The 21,054-nt window shown below is 37.9% G+C and overlaps 4 protein-coding genes across 4 annotated transcripts; 2 read left to right on the top strand and 2 right to left on the bottom strand.

Annotated features, from left to right (window-relative positions):
* Positions 1-223: 223 nt before the first annotated feature.
* Positions 224-4,711, top strand: LOC131316824 (F-box/LRR-repeat protein At3g26922-like). Its single transcript, XM_058346279.1, has 5 exons — positions 224-371; positions 1,516-2,412; positions 2,696-2,857; positions 2,940-3,192; positions 4,585-4,711. The coding sequence occupies exons 2-4, from the start codon at positions 1,537-1,539 to the stop codon at positions 3,186-3,188; spliced, it is 1,287 nt and encodes a 428-aa protein (XP_058202262.1). The 5' UTR covers positions 224-371; positions 1,516-1,536; the 3' UTR covers positions 3,189-3,192; positions 4,585-4,711.
* On the top strand, positions 4,166-4,735 carry LOC131331921 (uncharacterized). The gene is made up of 2 exons (XM_058365888.1): positions 4,166-4,368; positions 4,525-4,735. Exons 1-2 carry the CDS (start codon positions 4,166-4,168, stop codon positions 4,733-4,735), a joined length of 414 nt encoding a protein of 137 aa, XP_058221871.1.
* Positions 4,736-6,328: 1,593 nt separating this feature from the next.
* LOC131331914 (ABC transporter B family member 14-like) lies at positions 6,329-8,004 on the bottom strand. The gene is made up of 2 exons (XM_058365880.1): positions 7,994-8,004; positions 6,329-7,857 (listed from the first exon to the last, which is right to left on the bottom strand). Exons 1-2 carry the CDS (start codon positions 8,002-8,004, stop codon positions 6,576-6,578), a joined length of 1,293 nt encoding a protein of 430 aa, XP_058221863.1. The 3' UTR covers positions 6,329-6,575.
* A 9,782-nt stretch (positions 8,005-17,786) lies between these two features.
* On the bottom strand, positions 17,787-20,424 carry LOC131316814 (L-type lectin-domain containing receptor kinase SIT2-like). Its single transcript, XM_058346267.1, has 2 exons — positions 20,221-20,424; positions 17,787-19,273 (listed from the first exon to the last, which is right to left on the bottom strand). The coding sequence occupies exon 2, from the start codon at positions 19,260-19,262 to the stop codon at positions 18,177-18,179; it is 1,086 nt and encodes a 361-aa protein (XP_058202250.1). The 5' UTR covers positions 19,263-19,273; positions 20,221-20,424; the 3' UTR covers positions 17,787-18,176.
* Between the last annotated feature and the right edge of the window lie 630 nt (positions 20,425-21,054).

The following is a 21,054-nucleotide window of genomic DNA, read 5'->3' as shown; positions in this document are numbered from 1 at the left end:
TCATTTAAATGACGTTGCTCCTGGACGCTAACTATTACTCTTGGCCGCTAGATATTGCTTCTGGCCGCTAATTATTGCTTCTAGCTGAACTTTATTGCTTATCCTGTTAATTCTGAAAGCGTGAACCTAAAACACGCTTTTCCCTTCTCTTTCTGTTTTTCCCCCTCCTCACCCACGCTCCTCCTCTCGCGCTTTCATTCGTCGCTTTTATTGAAAGCGTGAACTCATTTGTATGTATTCACAACGACAACGGGATTGTTTTGTTCAGCACTGCAGAGCCAGAGGAGGAAATCGGAGCAGAAATCTGGATAAGAGATCTTCCATGTTTTACCCTAGCTAGTTTCTCATCCTTGCTGTTATAGGTAACTAAGGTACCCACTTCAAATAGGCTTTCTTTTTCTTATCAGTCAGTTATCTTGTTCAAAATCCTTCCTGACCTCTGCTGAGCTGAGCCATGCATGTCATCTGAGTTTTGATTTACTCCACATTCTTCATGAATTTAGTTTGTCGTATAAGAGTTAATCACTACCAAAAGCAGTTTGCAATTTTTTGGCCATGATTATGTAGCTATTTGTTTAGGACTCAATTTGATCTAATTGCATTGGGTATTTAATCAGGATAATGATGGTTATTCACTCAGAGGTAGTGTGCAGTTTCTAGTGCTTTATGTTGTTTTATATAGGCCATTATAAATTGGTCAAACTAATGACGGTAATATGAGAATTGCCTATGGACCAATGTGTATTTGTGCGCTTGTTGTGATATATAGATTATTTAAGTAATAAATTGTAGGACCAAAACACACACACGATATGCGAATAGAAAACAGTAAAGAAATCAACGCACAGAATATACGTGGTTCCCCAAAGCCCGGTACGTCCACCGGAAAGAGAGCGGCTGTTGTTCTTATTATCACAGTACGAAACAGAGGGTACGTCTGCTCCACTCGCTCCGCTCCGCTCCGGCATCTGGCTTCTTTCTAGAACTTCTTAGTATCTCTTCATATTAACATATGAGCCACAAGTTCTAACATAAATTGTTGGTGTTGGGAAGGATGAGAATTTGGTATAAAATTCATCTTTTCGACTAACGATTATGTTTTGTAATTTTGTGGGGGTTTCTTTTGTTGGTATTTCTTTTGTTATCCAAATGAATGTTTTCACTTTAGGAGCATATATCTCGGCTCTTGTTTTTTGTTTCTCAGTTGTTAATGGATATGCTGTTTAATTAGGATGAGTAGTAGAATTGGAAGAGTGGGGGCTAACTTCTGTGTTTTGTAATTGTGTGTGGGTGGTTTTCTTGATGTAGAAAAGGGAAATTAAATTAGAAGTCATTGACATGAGGTTGCTTTACTTTGGGGGCATATGTTTTTGGTTTTCTGTTTTTGTTTTTGAACTGTAAGTCGATGTGAAAAAAAGCAACAAAAACCATGTGAATCAAGTGATGCTGCTGGGTTTATTACAACTTAGTAATCACGATTCACAATGATGTTTGATTTTTCACTAAAACCTGCAGGAAGAGCATCGGTGGAATGCAATGGATTCATTTACTATAAGGAGCTTAGATAGAATCAGCATGTTACCAGATTCCATACTGTGCCACATACTTTCATTTCTTCCGATGAAATATGCTGTTAGGACCAGCACTCTATCGACAAGATATCAGTACCTTTGGACTTACATTACCAGCCTTCACTTTGACAATTCTGAACTCTTTACTAATGATATTGGAGAAGCTGAGGCTGATTTGAGTTTCAGGAATTTCGTGAGCACAGTATTGCTTCTCAGTAACGTGTCATGTTTGGAAAAGTTCAGTCTTAAGCTTGAATCATTTTGCAATATTGGCATTGTCAAGTCATGGATCAGCATTGCAATAAAGCGTAACGTTCAAAAGCTAGAACTTGGATACTCACAATTATGTGGAGAGATTCCTATTCAGTTGCCTCAGACAATGTTCATTTGCAAAACATTGGTGGATCTAACGCTGAAAGGAATGGTTTCCCTACAAATTCCTGCTTCGGTTTGGCTTCCCAGTCTTAAGATTCTTAAGATGGAGGACATTATTTATGAAAATGGAGATTCAGCTCAGAAGCTCATCCATGGATGCCCTGTTCTTGAATATTTGGATTTTCATAGGGAGGATGCGAAGAGTGGAGAAGTGTTGAACATTTCTGTGCCCACATTGAAGCGTCTGGAGGTAACCTGTCTAGGTCCTGGTGAGCAGCTTATTTTTAATACCCCGACGCTTGAATACCTTGATCTCACCTGTTATTGGGCGGAGGGTTTTTCATTGGTGAACTTATCATCCTTGTTGGAAGCACGCATCGATATTGATTTGTCCGGCTCAAGACCCATCAATTCAGCCAACGTACTAAAACTTCTTCGTGGAATTGCAAATGTTAAGTTTCTTTGGGTAAGATTTCCACCTGTTGGTTACTATTGAAAGAAAATGTTTCGAAAAATGCTTGCAATGATTGAGGAATTTCTTTTCATGTTTATACTTATAGGACTTATCTATTATGTGAAACCCCATTTTGCCCTGAATATGTATGGATTATAGATATGTTATGTATGTTCGTCAGTGGAGCAAGGAAACAAAGACTTTCCTGCTGCACCTCCACGAGTGAAAAGTTTTGACTAACAGGTTTTTACATTATTCCATGTGTTGTAATATTTGTAAGTTGTCACTGGTGCAGTTTCATGCTGATATTACGGATTATGTTCCGACAACTTTCCATACTCTTCAGAATTTGACACATCTAAGGCTTCTGTGTGGCTTTAACTGTAGAGGATTCAACTTGAATTTTCTGAATGACTTTCTTGGGTGCTCGCCTAATCTCGAAGCACTTGTTCTTGAGGTATGTTGAAAATAATTACAGGATTGTTCTGGCATTGGTTTGCATTTGCTTAATTTTAACAAATAAATCTTTTCATCTTCAGGGAAATAGATTTTCTTCAACCAAATCCTGGAGCCCACCTCTGAGAGTGCCTCATTGTTTGTTATTCAATCTCAAGGAAGTTGAGTTTCTTTACTTACGTAGAGAAAACCGAGAGTTTGAAGTGATAGAATATTTGCTGAGAAATGCAGAAGTTCTGAAGAAAATGACAGTTGATTGTCAGCATTCACATATCTGGCAGATAGCACAAGTTCCAAGGGCATCAAAGACCTGTATTCTTAATCTCCTTTAAAGATGTGAGTCATTATTCTTTTTGTTTTTGGGTATAAACCGTACAAATGCTAATGCCGAGAAATTTCTACTGGATCTCATCTAGAAGGAAAAAGTATAATTGCTCATTATAATGACGAAATTCGGTTTTACCAATTGGGTAAAGTTCACTTACCAATTAGCTCATCTAAGTTCTTCTAATAGTTTTCCACATCTTGTTTGTAAGAGATCCCCTTTGTTTAATTTGCAGGCATGAGGATGAACTTCTTGGGGTTCCTCCTCGGCCCTAGCCACCTCATCGGGTAAAGGTAGATTATTAAGATGACATTTTGCTTTAGACTCTTGAATACGCCTGACTCTTCTTCCATTGAATCTCGTTCGTTTCCGGAAAAGGACCACGGTCTTTCTTTTCATTAGCGACACAGATAAGGTCTCGAGTCACTAATGAAAAGAAAGATCGTGGTCGTTTTTCGGAAACAAACGAGACTCAATGGAAGAAGAGTCTGAAGCGTATTCGAGAGTCTAGAGCAAAACGTCATCTTAATAATCCATCTTTACCCGATGAGGTGGCTAGGGCCGAGAAGGAACCCCAAGAAAACGTTGTAAGAATATTTTCTAAAAACTTCAGAGCTGTAGGATTATGTTCACAATAGATTCACACTAAGGACAATACTTGTTACGTGGCTTCGTTAGTGAACGTTTCCATGAGTCCCTGGTAGTTTAATATGCTGATAAGAGATTATCTTACGGACTTAAATGGAAACGATTGAACATATGGATGCCTATGGAGGTTATCGCATCTATCTCTTTCCAGGACTACATCCTTGAGCCGAACTGTTACAGTTTGGCGTATACCATCACATCACCACAAACGAGGCCCATCAAATGTTGAATCGGGCTATTTTAGAGGTATCTCAGCAAAACCCTTCCCTGCAGGGGGATCAGTTAAGGGTCGTGGTTAAATATAATTTATAGACCGAATTGAACATTACCCGGGCCATGGATTTACATGATAACTTCTTTGACTATAGTAGCGCCATTTATGACATCTTTGATGATAGAAATCTTGGTGAAATGAGAACCGGGTCACGCCCTATACCTGTACCTAATGTGGTACCTGCAGTTGTCCCTGCGATGGACGTAATACCTGCGGAGGATAATGATAACAACTCACAGATGAATGATGCAGACCTATCAGGTGGGTCGACATGTTAAACTTTATTAAACATGTTTATGTTCTGTCATGCAATTATCAGTGTACTTTTAGCAGTTGGCTTCCTTTATAGAATCTTGTTTCTGTCTTGTTGCCTTATTTGGTAGTCTATCTTTATTCATCCTACTATTTGCTCCATTGTTAGACGCATTAACAGGAACGAACTTGGGCCAACTGACCCTCTGGTTGACAATAACAATGCTAGAATGGCTGGGATGGAGTTGATGATGACCAATCTGGTTGGAGTGGTTCAGAATCTGCAGCAACATGTGTTGCCTCCACGACCTCCACCTTCTGCAGGAATGGGACCTCCTTCTCCTCCTCCTCCTCCTCCTCCTCCTCCTCCTCCGCCTTAGGTACCATTTCCTATGGGCTAGGGTGACGAACCGAATGTCAGGAATTTCTCAAGATGGGACCTTAGACTTTTGCTGGGGAATGGATCCAAGGACTGTCAAGTCTTAGATCTCAGCCTTAGAGAAAATTTTCAAGGTCATGCGTTGCCGTGACCATCAAAAGGTTTTTCTAGCAACTTTAGGGAGAGTCTGAGCATTGGTGGACGATGAACAAATCAGCAGACCAAACAGTGAGTTGGGTGCAGTTTCTGGTACTATGTAAAGAGAAGTATATTCCGCAATCCATTCTAGATGTTAAGTCGACGGAATTTCAACATTTGAAACAACGAGGTTTATATGACCGTGACTACTTACGAGGCAGAATTCACTAATCTTGTGGAGCCGCATATCATCAGGAATCATATGCGGTGCATACTTCGCAAGATTAGTGAATTCTGCCTCGTAAGCAGTCATGGTCATATAACCCCGTTGTTTCAGCTGTTGAAATTTCGTCGACGTAGCATCCAGAATGGATTGCAGAATATACTTCTCTTTAATTAGTATCAGAAACTGCGCCCAACTCACTTTTTGGTCTGATGGTCACGACAACGCATGACCTTGAAAATTTTCTCTAAGGCTAAGATCCAAGACTTGAAGTCCTCTCCTTCCATGGCCGGCTAAACTCCTATTCTAGGGTTAGATGAAGGTTTCTTCCAAGTAGTTTGAGTTTTGCTTGTACTTTAAGGTTTATTCATTTGTATCTTATGTTGTATGCCTAAGGATATTTACATTTCTAATGGAGGGTTTGAATGTTTTCCATTACTTGCATACATGATTCAGTATTGATACACGGAGTTGGTTGAGATAGATTATCCTTTATAAGACAAGGCAGTGCTATTAGACGAACCGTACTTAGATACGGCTCGTGCTAGTAAGATGACTTGTACTATGCGAAGATGGTCTATGCCAATCGGTTATTCGGGAATAACTTGAATTGATTTGAATGTATAGTTCTTAACCAGCAAAATCAAGTTATGATGGGAAAACCGGATTCAAAGCCCTAGAAACTTTTTCTATTTGTTTTACAAAACCTCTTCAGCAAAACGTTTGGAAGTATTGTCACCTGTGTCTGTAATAGACTGATACCATTCTTTATTCTCTGTTATCTCTTCCACCTTAGATGTGGTAAATTGCTGCTCTCATTGAAAGATCAAACCCAGATTCTCGGAGAGAAGCCTGAGCTCATAATTCTGGCTCCCATAAGCAAGCCTCATCTGATATTTCTAGCACGATTAAGGGAAGAATATCTGGACTAACAAGAGAAGATGACCATGACATTCATCACCGATGTGGGCACATTCTACTAATATGATCAATTGAAATCCCTCGACTCCGAACTTTTCCCATGTTCAAGCACTCCCTATATAAAGTTGTTAAAAGAGTGTGATCTTCATCGATAGCGAAACAAATAATACTTCAAAGTTTGTCATGCACCATTGAGGCCCAAAACCAGGCCTGGACTCTGGAAGCTTGTGATGGACAATGACAGGCCATGTTAGGCACTGTTTGTTAAGAACAATACTAGAAAAGAGGAGGGGGTAAATTTACACTTACCGCTTGAACTGTAACTCGTTATCACTTTATTCCCCAGCATTATGAAGTTTTACATCACTATCCAAACATGTCTAACAAGGCTCGGCTTGAGTTAGGCAGTGCTAGTCAAGCATGTCGATCAGTTCACTCGACTCTATTGAAAATATTTTGCAAAAATTTGTAGTACTCAACTTGCAACCTTTCCTTAATAGGCATACCAACTTTATGTTAAGTGGTTTGTACACATCCCAAACACCAACTAAACATGAACTTATATGTCTTTCTCTTGTTGTAGATTAACCAATTGTTTGTATACACTCTCTTGTCTACTCATAAGCTGGATGTGGCTACCACTCTCCACCACCAACCCATGCTGCAGCACGGCGATACAATCTGCATCACATATTGTGGACAAGCGGTGGGCTACCATGATCGTGGTCCGGCCTTCCATAAGCCCATCAAGAGCCCCTTGGACCTGTTTCTCCGCTGCCGAGTCCAATGCACTTGTGGCTTCATCCAAAAGCAGGATCGACGGGTCTTTTAAAATCGCTCGGGCAATAGCCACCCTTTGTTTCTGCCCACCAGACAACTGAATCCCCTTGTCACCCACTTGAGATTGGTAGCCTTCAGGCATTCTGCTTATGAAGCCGTGAGCATTTGCCGCTTTAGCTGCTTTCATTACCTCGATTTCTGAAGCATTTCCGTTTGCATACTTTATGTTTTCGTAGACTGTCGTCGAAAACAATGCTGGTTCTTGCTGGACCAGACCGATCTTCTGCCTCAATGATTTCAAATTTAAGTTATTGATATCACATCCATCGATCAAAACTGACCCTGAAATGGGATCATAGAATCTCATGACTAGTTGAATCACAGTGCTCTTACCGGACCCGCTTTGGCCTACAATTGCTAGGCTCTTTCCTGCTAAAACTTGTAAATTCAAGTTCTTGAAAATGGTCACTTCAGGCCTTGAAGGGTAATTAAAACCCACATTTCTGAATTCTATATCTCCCTTGATTTCATTGACAACTTTTGACGCGGGATCATTAGGGTTTATCGCAGTTTTCCTTTGGAGAATATCGAAAACTGAAACAAGTGATTGTGATCCCTTCACAATGTCAGGTGCAAGAGCGAGCGTTTCTGCTACTGAAAGAGCAGTAATTATCAAAACCATGAAAGCCTTAATGATGTCTCCGAAGTTAGAGTCTTGTTGCTTGATCAAAATTGAAGCACACCAAAGGCCGAGAGCATAAGAACAGAATGCGAAAAACTGTGAAATGCCGTATCCAAAACCTGATATGTGTCCGCGCAAAAGTGCTTGCTTGTTTGGTCGGTTTAGTTCAGAGACAAATTGGATTGAGACCTTTTCTTCAGCAGCAAATGCTGCAACAGTGCGAATATTGGAAATGGTTTCATGTGCCACAGCAGTAGCTCTGGAATAGGCTTTGGTATAATCTCCTCCAAAACCCTTAAGAAATAGTTGCTGCAGAGAGAGAAAAAAGAGAGGAAGAATATGAACAGGTACATTTCGATGTTGGTGAACTAGAATACTACTACATGTTAAGTATCATGAGGTTTTAATCAAAGATCAAAAGTTTTGTGTCATTAGATTGTTTTGGCTAGCTTTCAAACAAATACGTAGAAACATCAAGGAAATGACAAAAGAATTTGGGAGCGTACGAGGCTTACTGGAAAAACATAAACGAGCATAAATGTTCATTTCTGCTCAATATCAAAATGATTGAACATCTTGAGGTAGGTGAATAATGGAGGATCAAAAATCAAACTTTAAAGGCCTAGTTGCAACTTGCAGGCCTGTGTAATATAAAAGTACAAATTCTGGTGAAAGGGATAAATAAAAAGCCAGAGTAAAAGATCTTTGAATAAACGGGACTTGGCGGTGACAAAGAAAAATTAATGACTTATTAATCTGTTTTTTCTTCTGCTTGCCAATTTTCATCTGGTTCTAGCTTATTATATTCTCTGACAAATATAAGGTTTTCCTTTTGTCCTCGTACATTTCTCCCGATAAAAAGATAAGGAGAAAGGATGATTATTTGCGTAAGTTGCATAGTATTTCAATGGAGCACTGGCATTTACGATCATGTGTATAAATGGTGTCATAAAAGAAGAAGTTTATGTTTCCCAACCTAAGGGGTTCGAAGACCCACACAAAACTGATCATGTGTATTGTTTAAACAAAGCTCTCTATGGCTTAAAACAAGCTCCCCGAGCTTGGTATGAGAGGTTGACAACTTTTTTGTTGAGTAAAGACTTTGTTAGAGGAAGTGTCGATGAAACGCTTTTTGTCCAGCATAAGGGAAAGCATTTACTTCTTGTTCAAATTTACGTGGATGATATTATTTTTGGGTCTACATCTCCTGCTCTTGTAAATGAATTTTTTGATTTTATGCAAAGCAAGTTCGAGATGAGCATGATGGGTGAGCTTACTTTTTTTCTTGGGGTACAGGTTCGTCAATTTGAACATGGGATTTTTGTATCTCAAACTAAGTATGCCTTAAACTTAGTTAAGAAATTTGGTCTTGACTCTGCTAAACACTCTCATACACCGATGAGCACTACTACAAAATTGTCAAAAGACTTAGATGGCATCTCTATAGATCAGACTCTTTATCGTAGCATTCTCCTAAGAACGTATACCGATTGAGTGGGACAACAACCCTCCCACTACGATGAGATACCGGTGTGACAACAACTCTTTCTTGCAATGTAACCCCTTGTACTATTGGTGTTGAAAAAGTCTTTGTCGGTCCCTCTCCTCTCAATTTTTTTAGAACAATCTTGCTTCTGAGCTTGTGTTCTATTACATAATCCTCTTCTAAGAACCGGGCATTGGGGCTAACGATGACCTTCTTATCTGTAGGACTATAAAACAGTCCACCTTTCGTTCCTCTAGGGTACCCCACAAACAAGCAAACTTCTGTCCTCGATTCTAATTTATCTGTGTTCCCATTCAGCACTTGTGCTAGACTATCCCAAACCCGAACATGCTGCAGACTAGGTTTGCACCCAGTCTACAGTTCTGTGGGTGTAGATGGTACTGACTTAGATGGTACCAAGTTAAAAATGTACGTTGTTGTTTCTAGTGCATGTCCCCAAAATGAAATTGCTAAATCTGAATAACTCATCAATAATCTGACCATATCCATAAGAGTCCTATTCCTTCTCTCTACTACGCCATTTTGTTGTGGCATACCTATAGCTGACAACTGGAATGTAATCCCTTCAGCTGACAAGTAGTCCTTAAACTCTCCCAAGAGGTATTCACCACCATGATCAGATCGTAGTGCCTTGAGACATTTACCCAGACGCTTATCCATTTCTGCCCTATACTCCCTAAATTTTTCAAAGCATTCGGACTTACGGTGCATCAAATAAATGTATCCAAACATTGAGTAATTATCAATCAAAGTGATGAAATACTCAAAATCACCTCTTTGCTTGGACATTCATGGGTCCACACAAATCAAAATGAACCAATTTCAATGGCTCTTTGGCTCTGTAACCTTTTACTGATAAAAAAAGTCTCTTGGTCATCTTACCTTCTAAATAGGATTCACAGACTAGAAGTTCCTCAACTTCCAATGAACCTAAAGGTCCATCCCTGACCATTCTAAAACTCATATTTAGATTAATATGACAAAGGCATAAGTGCCAAAGATACGTTTGGTTCAATTTAGAAGGCTCATTTCTCTTACATGTCATATAATTAGTGTTATTCAATTCATACAGTTGCACTGTAGGAAATATAGGATTAATAAAGTAAAGATTATCTATCAATGAACCAGAATAGATAAAACGTTTATTTAACTTAATAACCAATAAGTTACTAAAATAAACCAAATATCCATCTTTAATCAACTTAGAAACTGAAACCAAGTTTCTTCTAAGTGTGAGAACATAAAGACAATCTCTCAAAATTAAACTCATATTATTACTAAAATTTAAAATAACATTTCCTACTACAACTGCTGCCACTCTCGTAGCATTATCCATGTGTAGATAAATCTCTCCATCACCGAGTCTTCTAGTTTCCTAGAACCCATGCAACAAATTATAAATATGATTAGTGGTTCCCGTATCTACACACCAAGTACTGGTAGATAACACCACTAAACATGATTCAACGACTAGCGAAAAGATCTATCTTGATTATTCACTTTATTGAGATAGAATAGACATTTCTTCTTCCAGTGTTCTTGCTACTTGTAGTGAAAACACTTGCCCGCAGGCTTTTTCACTATACCTTGAGGCGCATAAACTGCCTCCACAACCTGTTTTTTTAGACTTGTTTTGCTTCTTCTTGCCTTTCAGCTTAGAAGTAGAATCCTTTTCCACCACTAATATAAATGGTTTCTCCACACCCACAAGACCCTCAACTGCTTGGAGTTCCTTAAGAAGTTCCGCAAAAGATAAATGCATTTTGTTCATATAATAATTCAAGCGAAATTACTTAAAACTCTCAGAATGTAGTGAGTTAAGAACTAAATCGATTTGGGTTTCCCCATCAATTTTAGCTCCAAGGATCTCTAGTTCATTAAGACGAGCTATCATCTTCAAAATATGATCCTTAATCGGGGTCCCTTTAACATAGGTGATACTCACCAATTTTTATAAAATTTTGCTTTCTGTTCTGTGGCATTCTCATCAGGTCTAGGAGGACACACCTCAGACAGCACAAAATTGTGCTCCTTAGCAGTTAATACAATATCCAAGTTCTTTTTTCAGTCAATATAATTCGATCCAGTAAGTTTCTTTTCTTTGAGAATAATGACAAGTAGATTGAAAGAGCCCATTTTTGAATCTGAAAATCGCATAACAACAATTATGAAGGACATAAAAACTTGAATTTTATTTTAATATTGGTTCCCTCAACCACATGTTAAAAGAAAAACATTGGCAACCCTACACACCATGAAGAGTATGCCTCGATGGGAAGGTCGTCTACGCTTCATCATTCGTGTAGATAGGCACAATCTTTTAATTTTACTATCTAGACACTATACTATGCCAAACAAAATTATATAGCCAATATTGCTTCGGTCCTATAAATAATAATAACAGTGACTCAAATAGAGAGGATATTATTATTTATAACTAAGTGTATACAATTACCTAGCTTTTAGACCTATTGTTCCGTTATGAACCACCTCAGATGGAGAAGTGACCCACACAACAATTATCTTAGAGCTATCCCTTTAGAAAGTTTGTACCGATGATGCCACAATTTATTTTGTCCGATAGGGAGGAAGGTTCTGAAACCAACACCCAAAATTAATTATATCATCTACAGACTAGGAATGGAGACCATGGGATCTATCCAAAATAAATTTTCTCTCCCACTTAGTTATTTAAAAATTTATGAGGGTTATCAAATTTTCAAGTTTGCAAAAAAATGTGATCTAGGTCAAAAGCCAAATATTACCATGTTGTCCCAATATGGTAAACTATCACATATGCAAACAATATAGAAACACAAATAATAAGGAAACACAAGATAAAGAATCCAGCTATTATGGTCAAAGATACAATCCTTAAGCAATAAGGAATCCTTCCAAACTTGAAATCCTTAAGCAATAAGAAGTCCTTCCAAAGTTGAAATCCTTAAGCAATCTTTCCAAACTTGAAATCCTTCAACTATACTTGTTTGGAAGGCTTAGATACTTTGAATCAATCAAGGAAACCAAAATCCAACCGTACTTAGGCAAGAAAATTCGGATGTGACATATTCCCGCTTAAACTGCACAACCTTCAGTATTTTGGATTTGAAATTCAATTATCTACAACTTTTGTGAAGAACAGATTTTCTAATTCCAATGTTTACTAAGTCGAAATAGCCCTGCAATCAGACCTTACGAATCTGGAAAAAATCTGTTGCGAGCCAAACATCTTGAATCTTCTGTATCTACCATCTTCGATCTCCGAATAACCGTCGAATGCTATTACAATAGGATAAACATACATACGTCGATCTTATGCCTCCATTGGAGTTCACATGCTACGTTAATTATTACAACCACGAAAAATAATCGTGGCACCCAATAAATAACACATGCTACGTTAATTATTACAACCATGAAAAATAATCGTGGTACCCAATAAATAACAATAACCATGAAAAAAATTATTGTGGGATCCAATCACATAAAATCAATAAAAATAATGTGACCATAATAGCTGGGTAAGAATGCTGCAAAATAAGGGTTAGCACAGTTCTACGTTCTACCCTCTATAACCTACGGACAACATGGCATGTTTAATCCATACGCGTGATTACAACCTGCTTTGATGCCACTGTTGGGAAACGATTTCCAAAACCCAGTAATAACGCGTACAAATTAGACAACAAAAACCGCAAAACCCTACAAGACGGAATTAGAGTTTTACCACAACTCCTGCGTCACGAATGCTGGCTGAACTTGTTACGACACACCTTGCTGTATGCCACAAATATTGCTCGACCGTACCTTATGATCTTCTACCGTATTTCCCGCACGTCTAGAACACGAACCGAGTGTGGACTCTTTCGCGATCTGTTTGCTCTCTCCAAGTCTGCCTCTATTTACTGAATAATAGAAAAACATCAATCTGATCTAGAGAGCATAACGAGTATATATAGGGCTACGATAGGGACCTAAAGAGTAATAAATCTAGGCTCCCAGTGTAAATAAGAAAACTTAATCCCACCAGAATTCTATTTCTTATTTCACCTAATTATAATTCACCCCACGACAGAATTATAATTGCACTCCCGTCCTTATCTCAATTATATTACGAGCTTCATGATATTAAATACTTATTAATCTCCTCACGTTAAGATTACAGATACCCGTTGATTAAAATAAATTACTAACAACAACTTTATCTAACAGGTCACCTTCATTTCATTTATTTTGGTCGGTTGATAATTGAGTTGTGCGACCTATCGAAGATTACGAATATGCCATTTTTCCTGGTGTGAGTAACTTCTTGCATTGTTAGTATGATATAAAGTTTCTTTGTTGATGAAAGAATTCGAGAAAAAAAGATACTAGTTTTATTTTTTTTTTTTACAGCACTTGCTAGAAGTTAAAGCTACCGAGATGCAAGAAGTTAACAACTAGCAGTTAGATGATGTTAACAATGTTGTTTTGTGTTCATTATTGGATTGGGGTTGTGCACTACTCTATTAAGCCTTCTGGGTATGAAGATTTGATTTGAACAAGCAACTCCAATTTATTTCGTGTCAAGCCATTAGGCTTAAATCCCTACCATCCAAGGCCAGCCCTGGGGAGAGCCCAACAAGCCCCCGGGCTTGGGCAATCCCCCACCACGGGGCAACCAAAAAAAAATCATGAAGTATGTAATAAATATATAAGTTAGCGCATAATACTATATAGGGCGTTTGGCCTAGTAGTAAGGCAATTTTTCCCACGGACTATGCGCTGAGAGTCCCCTTTTCTCGATTTTTGATCAACCCAAGAGGTAGCCAACTTCATCTTTGTTAGTACTAATGTATTAGAAACAAAACATCTTCTTCTTCTTTTTTATTTGTTTAAGCCCCTCCTACTATTACTTTTTTTTTAATTTTTTCATGTGATTTCTACTATTAAAAGTTAAAGGGTTTATTTAGTAAATTAAACTTTGTTGTTGTTGGGCCCGGAGTGCGCAGGAAGTGGTATTGTGTAACCAAATTCACGAGGGCGCTCCGGGCCTAACAGTTATTATAAATATTTTTATGTTTTGGTCAAACTATTTTACTTTCATATTCCTTTTGATTACAATACCTGATACATACAGACATTAAAAAGTCTATATTTATAAATCTTACGCACTTATTTTTAACCTTAGTAGGTTTTTTTGCTAAAAAGGATTTTTACTTGTTTAACTTTTCGAGAGTTAATTTAATTAAATTGTTCAAATTTTCTTCCGATGTGTTCTCAATTGTGTGGTTATAATTAAGGTTTTATTGGGACGATGGTAGTTTCCAAAATGGTGTGTGGTTGTTTATCGATATAGTTGAATATTTCGGTTACAGTTGCTTCGGGGGAGAGGAGTTTTTTTTAGTTGAAGTCAATAAAAACTTAACTTCGGACAATCATGGCACACGAGAGATTAAGTAGATTGGCTATAATCTCATTTGAAAATGAGTGCATGAAAAAGTATGATGACTTAATCAAAGAATTTGCTTTATAAAATGCAAGGAGCAGTTGTTTACTTTGAATCTGATGACTGATCATAGTAATCATAAAGCAATATAACCGGGGTTATATTTTGATTTTGATTTTTTGATATAATTCAAGCTAGCTAAAAGCAAAATGTAACATTGATTTTTTTTTTTTTTTGACTTATATGCATGCCTTTAATTTCTATTTCTTTTAACTTAATAATATATGGACAACCAAACTTGGGGTCGAACTTGGACAACCCAAACATCGGGGCCGATCCTGCTCCCAGCAGTAGATGATGCTGCCAATGTTGGTACAACTCTATTTTAACTTTCTTGGCGAGAAGACTCGTTTTGAACAGAAGTCTCATTATCTTGTCAAGCAATTCATCTTGGACGCAATTTGAACAAAAAATGAAGCCAATTTTTCTGGGACGAAGAGTTTTTGTGTGCAAGATCTGGGCCGGAACTATGTTGGGCCTGGGGTCCGGCTCCCCGAGCGTCCGAGTTTTGAAATTTTTATTTTGTATATATCTAATTTTGAATAATATTGACTAGAGGCCGAGGCACACGCAATATGTGTGCAAGTTGGATTTTCACAATATTTTTGTAAAACTGCTTTCCACTTATTGTTTGATTGAATTTTCACAACAATATTGTGAAAATTCGACTTCCACACGCATCGTGTGTATCCCGACGTCTAATTCCAATAAAGAGACCGGAGCACACACGATACGTGTACAAGTGCAACAGCCTTCATAGAGATTGCACAGCCACACTCACATCTCAAGGGCCTCTTTATTGGCCAGGCACATGTGTTGTTTAAGAAAATTGGTTTTTGGTAAAGATCTTAAAATTGTTTGCCACCCGTTATGATTATCCTAAGCACAAATTTTTTGTTTTACGGAAATCGCCAAACTAATTCAATTTCATCTTTTATGTTGAACAGAGACCGGACACTTGTAATGCGTGTGCAAATTGAGTTTTCAAGACTACCCAGAACAATGAAATTGACATCAAATGAAATAAGAATGTAAAAGTTAAATTAAAATTTAAACTTCACAAGGCGAAACATAAAAAGTAAATCAAGAGAGAGAGAGAGAGAGCCCAGATTGAATAGAAACTTACTTTCTAAAAAAACTGAATCTGTGGGGAGGCGAAACAAAAAACAAACTGTAGAAACTCATATGCCAACACCAGTTATACAAAACTCAAATTGAATAGAAACTTCATATTACCATGGGTTTGAGTTTCTATTCAGATTTTGTGCCACAAATCAAGAAATTGTGAAAAGAAACAAAACTGCAATTGAGTTTAGTAGAGAGAGAGAGAGAGAGAGAGAGAAATTTTAACGTGATTTGAGGGAGTGGTGATAAGGGTGGGTAGTTACAAATTCAGTTTTTTACAAATTTATTTTTTTTGTCTTGTATTGTGTTGGTTTTTTTTAGAGGGCATTTTTGGAGAAGGAAAATACATGACAAAAGGGAGACACCAAAGTGGTGCTCTCCCTTTATATATTAGAATTGATAATTATTCGTGTATAGCTACTTATAATCTTAATAATTTTGGTTCGATTTGATAAAAAATTGGTTATTTTACATTCTCATTTCTTAATTTCTTTCATAAATAAAAATAAGCACGTGATAGTTGATGTAGCTTAAAGAATCATTTCAATGTAAAAATGTGATGAATTGAAAAGCAAAAACATTATAATATAATAAATATATGTTCCGATAAAAACATAAGTCTACCAAGCCGGCCCCCTCGGGTAAAATCCTAGCTCCGCCACTGTACAAGATGACGGAGAGTTGTGCATTTTGTTCATTGTTTGCCCACTGAACACTAAACACAAGATTAGATCTACCAAAATAGAACTGTTTCTTCCAATAGCTCAGACAAACCAGCATCAACGGATGGCAGGGGAGAGAGAGTGTGGCAGCTCGGACTGCCTCGAATTCATCTTTGAGGGCGACTAAAAACGAACAAGGCAAGTTTCTTCTCTGAAGTCTGAACTTGTAGTATAATTCAACATCCACTGTCCACTTTGGTTCCATGAGTGTCAATTCATCCCAAATGATGGACATTTCAGAGTGAAAATCAGAGCCAGATTGTCCTTTCTTTTGTTTCAGATCTCGAATATCCATCTCAAGCTTTTATTTTCTTGAAAAGTTAGTTTGAACATAGCGCCTGGCGAGAAAATCCCAAACTTGTTTTGCAGCCTCAAACTTACCTAGTTGCATGCTAATAGAGACACTAAGGCTCCGATTGTTTGGGCGTAAAATGTTTTCCAGTAAAATATTTTACCTATTGTCGAGTGTTTGGTTATGTAAAAAATGAGGAAAACATTTTACATGTAAAATACTTTCTATTAATTGGCTGAAAATGACTTACCCTTAAATCTTCCGTAAATTATTTTCCAAAATGAACCTGTTGCCTTCTTCTGCGATTCTTACTACTCAGTTTCCTCAATCGTCAATTCTTGACCCACGTTCAATTCTGATATTCTCATATCTCTCCATCGTTTAAGCCCCCCTCTCTCTCTCTACACTATATTGTCGATTTTTGAAAACATTTTTCAAGTGTCAACCAAACACCGAAAAATAAAAGTTTGAAGTTTGTTTTCTGAAAAACATTTTACATCAAAACAAACGGAGCCTAACAGAGTTTTCAATCCAGGTAATGATTTTACTGTTATCCCATTCATCCAATTCCTATTCAAAGGCATCATCCTTTTGATCGTTGGATTTAAAGGGATACGTTTTCTAACCGGTGATACACTTCCACGTGCCTTTTCCTTTCAGAAAACTAAGCATGAGATCATGAGACCAATGGCTGCACTTGCGACTGTCTAATTTGACAGAGATGGTTTGAACAACATCAGATGAGGCCATATTGATAGGAAAAGACTAATGCAAACAGATATCAGGGCAAGGATGCAAGAGTTATACTGATTATCGGGTCTAGACACGTCAAAGAGGGCTTATCAAGGAAAAACAAAGTAGTACTCAGAAGCAATCAACTAACTGAGATTGACTACCCCTAGAATGAGAGACAACCAAGAGAGGAAGACACCAAACAGAACAATGCATGGGCTCTGATACCATGTAAATTAAAGAAGTGCAATATCAATAAATAACTTTTTTTTAAATGCAATATCAAATTATCAATCCCTTTTACTTGTATTGAACTCAATAATCCAGTTTATAGTACAATGACGGATAGGAACGTAATCCTTCAGGATCTTGTAATAGCTAAGGCAATAAATCTAGACTAGACTACATGAGCACACTTAGGCAACAAAGTCACACACAAGTATATCAAAAGATGATATTAGCTAATGATACTGTACATGAAATTCAAAGAAATTTGCTACAGAAGCTGTAGAATTTAACATATATATGCTTCTGTATATACCAATATCTATAATATTCAACCCACTATCTTCCTAACCAGAATTTGAAGTACTTATGTCTCCTTCACCCAATAGCAGTTATCCTTCTTTTTAAGTTTCACACATTCAAACTATTGAACTTGCGAGCTAGCCCCCTAGTGGTTGCATGCTTGTTCCAAATTCATCTAGTCTTAAGGTTTAACTCTTCTAACTCCCACTAACAAACCAACATTTCTTGCCTTTCCTCCACACAAAAATAAAATAAAAAATTTACCATGATCTAACATTATCCATGGCACTGGAAACTTTCACATTTACCGACCGCTAGTGAGTATTGACTCTGTGCTAGATATGGAGGGTACAGAAGACTTCACAATGGATGATGGAAATGACATGACAAATTCAGATGATGCTTCATTACCAAGACCTATTGTACCAATACTTGTGCTGTCAAGAATTATCTCCGGCAACAGGACATCTCCCTCAAGGTATTGAATCACTTGCCGCATGCTGGGTCTTGTCGCTGCATCGGACTTTGAGCAAAGCAGGCCTAGTTTCAAAACCAACTCCATTTCCTCCTCCAAATAATCTCCTCCCAATCTAGAATCACTTGTCTCAAGAATCGCTCCCTCTTTCCATTTCTCAAAAACCCAATCAACCAAAATCACCTCTTTAGGCGACCGTTGTGGCTGTATGGGCCTCCTTCCACAAGCTACTTCAAGTATGAATGCACCGAAAGCAAACACATCAGTGCTTGTGGTTGCCTTTCCGGTTCTAGTGAGCTCTGGTGCAAGGTACCCAATTGTCCCAACCACATGGGTAGTTTCGGGGTTTGCTCCACGATCGTATAATCTAGCAAGACCGAAATCCCCAAGCCTTCCATTTAGATCAGCATCCAATAGAACATTACTAGCCTTCACGTCTCTGTGAAGAACAACTTGTTCCCATTCTTCGTGCAGATACAGAAGGGCAGATGCTACTCCTCTGATGATACGATAACGTTGTTCCCAGACGAGGATTGGCTTTTCATTGCTGAATAAGAACTTGTCAAGGCTTCCATTCGGCATATAATCATAGACCAAGAGCAGCTCTCCCTTTCGCCGGCTATAGCCAAGGAGCTGCACCAAGTTCCTGTGCCTTAGCCTTCCAATGCTAGCAATTTCAGCCACAAACTCCTTCATCCCTTGTTTTGAATCATGGGAGACTTTCTTGACTGCAACTTGTTCCTTCGAAGAGGGAAGTACTCCTCTATAAACCTTTCCAAAACCTCCTGCTCCAAGAAGGTCTTCATCTATGAAACCTCTGGTAGCTTTGAAGAGATCCTTATAGGAAAACCTATGAGGGCCATATTCCCTTTCCCAATCTTCACGTATATCTTCATACTTCTTCCTCCTCAACATGTAAAATGTCCCTGCAATTGTGATAGTCAGCCCAATGAACACTGTTGCTACTGACATTGTAATTCCTAAACCGGGTTTCAGTCTTGGTTTTCTTTGATGAGGAAGTTTAGGAAGTGAAGGAAGCTTTGAAATTTCTAGGCCCTGTGCTTTTCCACTTTTATTGAAGCTCCAACCAAGAATATAGTGGCTCCCTGAAATAACTCCTGTAGCAGCAGAGAAACCAACATACATGGAATCCAACAGAATTGAAGAAAGATTGATGTGTGTTGACAGGAGAGACTGATCCGGTTTGGGACTTGTAATAGGAGCTAGTGTTACATTGAGTACATTCTCAAACCCATCATACTCAATCCAAACATGCATTGGATTCCCACTTATAAGTTCCAAAGTCCGGTTTATCCGTTTTCTGTTGGAGTAATATGTGACGGTTGCAGATACATTTGATACTAAGCTATTAACATCAATTCCAACATGGTTATCATTTATATCATGGAATTCAGGATTTACAATGGAATCGAACTCAATTGCCAACAGATGGTTGGAAGGGAACCCATTGTTAGAAGAATTGAGGAGCCCTAAATACTGGTTTCCCGTGGCATGGGTGAAGTCCGTAGATGGTGAGATGGCGAAGGCCATTCCATGAGAACCCAAATTTGGCATCCCAGGAAAAATTGCAAACACAAAATGGGTGGAAAATGATAGAGCTTGAGGTAATGTGGACGAAGATGTATCAAATCCTATAGGATGCTGGTAGAAAGCACGACCGATTTTATGTGAAGAATTGGTTAGCTGCAAAAGACCATTGGAATGGATTTTTGCAACCCCTTCAAGGCTAATATTGGCTCCATTGAAACCATTGTATGCGAATTGGTTTTCATCTACAGCCATGGCTAGGGGATTCAAACAAACATATAAAAGTATCAGAAAAAAAACTAATACTAGTGTGGAAGTCATTTACCAAATTTCGGGAAAAGCTTCTTGCTTGCAGCAATGGTTGGTCAGTTTTGGTTGGAGATAGATTCTTCTTTGTTATTATACATAAGAGTCTCCTGCCAAGGGTTAAAACGGGCATTTAGGTAGTCAACACCGTTGTGTAGAGGGCAGCAGGTCAGCTAAAGAAACCTAATTTATTGACTGAATGATAATAACTTCACTATGGTTCCAATGTAACAGTCACCACGTCATTCTCCTCGTAGTTATACTTTGATAGAGAATGGAAGACCACACAAACAAACCATAATTTAAATGAAGACTGAAGAAACCAGGACCATCTCTTTTTCAGAGATGGATTAAGGATCACTTTGTGAGCAATGATTCTCATGTTGGATTTGTGAAGCCTGGTTCAGTTTGGTTTGTCACTTGTAAACTATGAAAGGGTTTGACGGGAGGGGCTCTTATCGTGTTAAAATTGAGATGAATATAACCCAAAAAATGCGCAAAATGGAATTTGGTGATAAAGTGGTAGTACGGATTTCGATCCACAAGGACAAGAATTAATTCAACTCTAGAAATTGATTTCTAAATAAATTGAAGAATAAAGATTTGCTGATTTCAATTATAACTAAATTTACTTAAAAGAGAGTTGAGATTTTTTTAGCAAGTGAAAATAAATTTAGGGTATCACATCCACCACTAACTTTATAATCAACGGTTTAAGATTTTTTCACTAATCTTGTTAAATCAATCATTATGTTAGTGATGTATTTTCACTAGTAGCCAAAATGCTATCTTTTGGAATTCTAGTATATGTGAGCAAAGAATAAACCATCGTTGAAAACAATTGTGTAACCTT

The sequence above is a fragment of the Rhododendron vialii genome, chromosome 1a (assembly GCF_030253575.1).
Source record: "Rhododendron vialii isolate Sample 1 chromosome 1a, ASM3025357v1".
Classification (NCBI taxonomy): Eukaryota; Viridiplantae; Streptophyta; class Magnoliopsida; order Ericales; family Ericaceae; genus Rhododendron; species Rhododendron vialii.
This window is presented reverse-complemented; position numbering and strand designations above follow the sequence as displayed.

Coding starts and splice junctions, on each gene's coding strand:
- LOC131316824 (XM_058346279.1), top strand. CDS start 1,537: ATGGATTCATTTACTATAAGGAGCTTAGATAGAATCAGCATGTTACCA. Junction 2,413..2,695: donor CAAATGTTAAGTTTCTTTGG/GTAAGATTTCCA, acceptor TCACTGGTGCAG/TTTCATGCTGATATTACGGA. Junction 2,858..2,939: donor TCGAAGCACTTGTTCTTGAG/GTATGTTGAAAA, acceptor TTTCATCTTCAG/GGAAATAGATTTTCTTCAAC.
- LOC131316814 (XM_058346267.1), bottom strand. CDS start 19,262: ATGTTGAGGAGGAAGAAGTATGAAGATATACGTGAAGATTGGGAAAGG.
- LOC131331921 (XM_058365888.1), top strand. CDS start 4,166: ATGGATTTACATGATAACTTCTTTGACTATAGTAGCGCCATTTATGAC. Junction 4,369..4,524: donor GATGCAGACCTATCAGGTGG/GTCGACATGTTA, acceptor CTCCATTGTTAG/ACGCATTAACAGGAACGAAC.